Here is a 6,402-nt window from a genome sequence, read left to right on the forward strand (position 1 = left end):
AATGGGAAAACCGATGGAAGGAACAATCCAGAAGTTAAGTGACAAATCTTCACTGCCCAAGATTAGCTGTCCTGGAACTTGTTCTCTAAACCAGGCTGGCCTCAAACTCACAGACCCACCAGCCTCAACCTGCTTAGTACTGGGATTAAATGTGTGCCCTACCACACCTGGATCTAAGTATTTTTGTTGTTGTTGTTGTTTGTTTCTTTACACAAGTTGGAAACTAATCTGGGTGGATCTTGCCCTGAGATCAAAATTCCTTTTATTCCATTCTTAATTAGTACATCTCCTTGAACACAAGATTTAGCTCTATTCAACTTCCTGGAGCTCCTTTCCTCCTTAAAAGTAATGTTTTTAATTTACCCTGTTCAACTTGCTCCTTTTTATTATAACCCTTTGTTATAGTTACCAGAGTCTATATTAGACTATTTTGAGATTTCTCTGCCAACAGATTGAATCCAAAACCCTTCTCTTTAGCATCAGGTAGAATCTTTGGACAGGGGCAAAAAGCAGCCACTATCTTCACCAAAATATCACAAGGATGATTTTGGACAACATGGTACAAGTCTTCTCCTCTGTTAGACTTCTCCTCCTGAGGTTGCAGCCCATAATTCATCAAATCACACTCAGCTCCACTGTCCTCCACACTCCTAATAGTACAGTCCTCTAAGCAGCGCTTAAAACATTCAACTGCTTTTCTAACCCACCGTCCCAAAGACCATATTACTCCAAGCAAACACATGGCTGGGCCTGTCATAGCAATAGCTCAGTTCCTGGTATCAACCTCTGTCTTGGTTAGGGGTTCTCTTGCTGTGAAGAGGCACTGTGACTCTTATAAAGAAAACATTATCTGTGGTGCTTCAGTTTCAGTTTCAGAGGTTCCGTCTGTTATCATCATGGCAGGGAGCATGCTGGTGTGCAGGCAGACTTGGTGCTGGAGCTGAGAGTGCTGCATCTTGCAGGCACCAGGAAGTCAACTGACACACTAGGCAGTATCCTGTGCATAGGAAATCTCAAAGGGTGCCCACAGTGGCACACTTCCTCCAACAAGGCCATAGTCACTCCAACAAAGCCACCTCTCCTAATAGTACCACTCCCTATGAGATTATGGGGTCCAATCATATTTAAACTACCACACCCACTATGACTGGTTTTCTACAAGCAATCTATTTGTTAGGTTGAATTGGGTGCCCTGAAATTAATATGTTGAGTTATTAATCACAAAGACTGTGGTCTGATTTCGAAAAAATCAGCACAAAAGACAGAACCCTAAATGCCACAATCCCAAAAAAGGCTGGAAGTGCAGAAATCAAAAATTCTAAAGTCTAGTGGCCCAGGCACCGGGAGGGGCTCGCGGTGCAGACCCACGGGCTGAGGCAGATCTCGCATTTTGGATTCCTGCTGTCCTATAATGAGTGACGTTGTGCCGTTAGACGTCATTGGTAGAAGAGTTGAAGTTAATGGGGAATTTGCAACTGTGCGCTTTTGTGGTGCTGTTCCTCCGGTGGCAGGACTCTGGTTAGGAGTTGAATGGGACAATCCAGAGAGAGGAAAGCATGATGGGAGCCATGAAGGCACTATGTATTTTAAATGCAGGCACCCAACAGGAGGCTCCTTTGTTCGTCCAAACAAAGTTAATTTTGGAGTAGACTTTCTTACTGCTCTTAAGAAGCGTTATGCTGATGATGACGGGAAAATCAAGTTCCTTAAAACTTGGAAGTAAACAAGTGCAAACTGTTGGTTTTGACAGTATCACAAAGAAGCAGAGTCAGCTGAGAGCACTGAAAGACATTTCCCTGTGGAAGTGTGCTGTGAGTTGTGCTGGTGAACAAGGAAGAATTGCTGAAGCCTGTCCCAATATTCGAGTTGTTAATTTGTCCAAAAACCTGTTGTCATCTTGGGATGAAGTGGTTCTTATTGCAGAGCAGCTCACCAACCTGGAGGATCTCGATCTCAGTGAAAATAAACTACAGTTTCCCTCTGACTCACCAACTCCAGCTGGAGCATTTTCTAATCTGAAGATTTTAGTCCTAAATAAAATGGGAGTAACGTGGGCTGAGGTGCTGCGCTGTGCCCCTTCATGGCCAGTTCTCGAGGAACTCTACCTCAAGTCTAACAGTATTTCCATTTCAGAAAGGCCAGTGAACGTCCTGCAGAAGATGAGGTTACTAGACCTTTCCTCTAACCCAGCCATTGATGAAAGTCAGCTGTGCCTCATAGCATATCTTCCCAGATTAGAACACCTACTCATTTCTGACACTGGGCTTTCTTCTATACATTTTCCGGATGCTGGAATTGGGTGCAAAACATCCATGTTCCCGTCTTTGCAGTACCTCGTAGTCAATGACAACAAAATATCAGACTGGTCATTTATCAATGAGCTAGATAAATTACAGAACCTACAGGCTTTGTCCTGTACTAGAAACCCCATGACTGAAGGAAACAAAGCAAAGGAAATCATCATTGCCAATATTGGTCAGCTGAAGACCCTAAACAGAAGTGAGATTCTTCCAGACAAAAGGCGTGGAGCTGAGCTTGACTACCAAAAAGCCTTTGGAAATGAATGGAAAAGGGCTGGCGGACATACGGATCCAGACAAAAACAGGCCAAATGCAGAGTTTCTTTTGGCCCACCCTAGATACCAGCTTCTCTCATAAAGGATGAATGTTTTGTTGGGAAAGGACCATTTGGTTGTATATAGAATAAAGGCTTTGATTACTAAAAAAAAATTCTAAAGTCTAAAGTCCTCTAAAATCACAACACTGAAAAGTCTGAGTGTTGAGATCTCTATGAGAACAGAAGAATATCATCAGGAGTCATTTGTATAGATACCTTTTCTCTTAACCAGTGGTGTTTGGTTTTCCCTTAGGTCTCTGGCCACAGAGTCTCTGTCCCTTGCTTACTCAAGCAGTGTCAGGCATGGGCTCATTCTCAGGACTTGTTGCCTTATGTCAAGTCAGGTATGCATTGGCTACTTCAGCAACTTTGTGCCACAGTCATCCTAGCATATTTTTGAGGCAGAACAGATTAAAGGTCAAAGGTTTGTGATTTCGTTGGTCTCCACATTCCTCTTTTTGTGTCCTGCAGAGTATCATCCTGTACCAAAGAGATTGGGATGTAGGGTGAAGGCTCCGTGCAGGTACCAGCTTTCCTTCTCCATGTTCAATGATATGTGTGGGTATTGTCCTCAGCACTGGGGCCTCACAGTAAGTTTACAGAGAATAACTCCCTGTGTCAGCAACAGTCCAGGTAGTTGGGGGATTTCCATGGGACCCCCTTGAAAAACAACTTATAAATGGAACCTAGTCCTGCCACCATAAGCCATACCTCGTGGCAGGAGATGACTCTGGATCCCCCATTACTAGGAGTCCTCAAAGGACTGCCTTCCTAAATTCCAGTATGTTTCTACTGTATTACCTTTCTCACCACCCACAAATGCCCAGCAATTCCAGAAGTCTCTCTTTGCACTCTTTCCCTGAACCTCATCTTCCTCCCCATCTGATTCCCTCACTCTTGTTCCCACCTACCCAACCTACCTGTAAAGCCTAGTATATTTCTCCATCCCAGGGAAATCCATCAGTCATTCCTAGATTCCTCCTCTTTTCCTAACATCTCTATGTGTATGAATTATAGCTTTGTTATTATTTACTTAATGTCTAATATCTACTTATAAGGGAACAAACACCATATTTATCATTTTGGGTCTGGATTACTTCATTCGTGACTTTTTTTTCTAGCTTCATCCATTTTCTTGCAAATTTCTTGATGCCATTTTTATTGTTTTTATTGAGCTATGTATTTTTCTCTGCTCCCCTGCCTTCCTTCCCTGTCTCTTTATACCATCTCCCATGATCCCCACATTCCCAATTTACTCAGGAGATCTTGTCTTTTTCTACTTACCATATAGATTAGATCCATGAATGACTTTCTTAGGGTCCTCATTGTGGTCTAGGTTCTCTGAAGTTGTGAATTATAGGCTGGTTTTTCTTTGCTTTATATCAAAAAGCCACGTATAAGTGAATACATATTAAATTTGTTTTCGGGGTCTGGGTTACTTCACGCAATATGGTATTTTCTAGATCCATCCATTTGACTGCAAATTTCAAGTTGTCATTATCTTTTTCTGCTGTGTAGTACTTCATTAAAAACCTACCTCAAGACCCAGCAATACCACTTTGGGGTATATACCCAAAGGATGCTCAATCATACCACAAGGACATGTGCTCAACTATGCTCATAGCAGCATTATTTGTAATAGCCAGAACCTGCAAACAACCTAAATGCCCCTTGGCTGAAGAATGGATAAAGGAAGTAGAAGGAGCTGTGGGCAGGTCTGCTTTTTGTCCTGCCTGGCTCCCGCACACCTAGCTTTACACCCGAAATAACAACACACAAATTGTATTCATTTAAACACTGCCTGGCCCATTAGTTCTAGCCTCTTATTGGCTAACCCTCACATCTTGATTAACCCATTTCTAATAATCTGTGTACCACCACAAAGGGTTGGCTTGCCGGGAAGATTCTAACCACCGTCCATCTTGGGTAGAAGAAGCATGGCATCTGACTCACTTCCCTTCTTCCCAGCATTCTGTTCTATCTTTCCTGCCTACCTATGTTCTGACCTATCAGGCCAAGCAGTTTTCTTTATTAATTAATGAATTAATTAATATTTGATTAATGAAATTTGATTAATGAAAGCAACAAATAGAAGACACTCCTACATCAAAAGGAAATGTGATATTTGCACAATTGATGCCATTTTTAAACAACTGAGTAATATACCACTATGTAAATATACCACATTTTCTGCACCCACTCTTCTGTTGAAGGAGAACTAGGTTGTTTCAAGTTTCTGGTTACAATGAATGGAGTCACAATGAGCATAGCAAGTGTTCCTGTTGTCAGATGAATAATCTTGCAAGTCTATGCCCAAGAGTAGCACACCTGGTGGGGCCAGGTGTGCCTGGATACTAACACATGGATCTCCAAGTAGATAGATTCCCAACTTTCCAGAAGGCTTCTCTTACAATCTTCCACAGTCCCCAAATTCTTTCTAATCCTCTCCTACTCCCTACTCACCTAATTTTATTTTCCTTCTCCTTTTTAAGAACAACAAAAGCAAATGGGGAAAATCATCAAAATAATATAGAGTATAATCTGTGTTAGATTATATTCTAACTATTCCTGATATAAAACCTGCCCTTAGGTGTGGTTAATATACAGCACCACTCCACTGAAGAAAACTGGTGTATTTTTCTCTTAGTGGGTTTCAGTTTAAATAACTTCTTGTTTAGGGGTAGAAATTTAACAAATTTTCATCATAGGTAAAATGAAACTACAAGAAGAAAGCAATGAATAAATTGATAAAAGAAAGCATGAATACATAAAGAGAAGAATTCCAACTTAAATATGTGAGGAAATTTTTACAAGAACAGGTGGACAACAGGCTTGTCTGTATCCAGCAGTAAACAATCTCCAATTCTTGCTAAAGAATTCTCAAGTCTCAGTTCTCAACACAATACAGTCAAGTCCCCTACTCATGTAAGTCTTAAGTTTATAATTATCCGTGTTGTGACATGAAAACAATTCTCATCTGCATACTATGTGATGACTCAATAGCAAGTGCCAAGCTGAAAGGCTGAGTCTGTTTGTTGAGGTGAACTCTGGGCCCTGATGTATACGTTTATTATTCCCAGGTCTTTTGTCTTGCGACAGGAGTGATTTTCAGCTCAACTCCAGATCCATACCATCATCTACATAGGGAGTTGAGAAAACTTTTAAATGACTTTCCACCAATTGCATGTCAGTATAAAGGTGTCCACATTCCCAGAACAAATCCACTGAAGCAATTAGGAGTAATTTGGAAGAAAGCATCACTGTGAGCCTTTAGTGTCACAAGGAGGAGTGCAGAAGGCACAAAGGGCCAATGCTAAGACTGGGAAGTTAGGTGAATGGCCTTGATGAATATTGGACAAGTTGAGAGGTTTTTTTTCCAATGCCCAGACATCTTTGGAAAGTTTTAAACTCTGAGGAAATGAATTAATAGGCATGAAAAAGGGGACTCTGTAGGTAAACTTTGTCTCCCTTCTTTAAACTACATTTTCTAAAAGACAGATTTTTACTGTGATATTGTCACACATTTTTTCCAATTATACTGTACTCCTTTCCATGTTTATAAAATAATTTATATGGATAGTTAAATGTGTACTGTAGCCTCTTATTTAGAGTTGCTTTGCTCTGACCGTCCTTATAAGTGGAATGAGTGCACACATGCATATGTTTGAAATACAAACTTCAGAATAGATTATGGTTACTGGAGTAATTTTTTATTTTATTTTATTTTATTATTTATTCATGTATTAAAGATTTCTGTCTCTTCCCCACCACCGCCTCCCATTTCCC

General features: G+C 40.8%; 1 protein-coding gene across 1 annotated transcript; it reads left to right on the plus strand.

Moving 5' to 3' along the window:
• The first annotated feature begins 1,316 nt into the window (after positions 1 to 1,316).
• On the plus strand, positions 1,317 to 2,657 carry LOC126493792 (tubulin-specific chaperone E-like). Its single transcript, XM_050130897.1, is given in 2 exon segments — positions 1,317 to 1,692; positions 1,694 to 2,657. Coding segments are annotated over 2 exon segments (1,245 nt in total). The 5' UTR covers positions 1,317 to 1,411.
• Positions 2,658 to 6,402: the final 3,745 nt, after the last annotated feature.

This window comes from Alexandromys fortis, unplaced genomic scaffold (genome assembly GCF_014885135.2).
Source record: "Alexandromys fortis isolate MF-2015 unplaced genomic scaffold, M_Fortis_MF-2015_v1.1 scaffold_339, whole genome shotgun sequence".
Classification (NCBI taxonomy): Eukaryota; Metazoa; Chordata; class Mammalia; order Rodentia; family Cricetidae; genus Alexandromys; species Alexandromys fortis.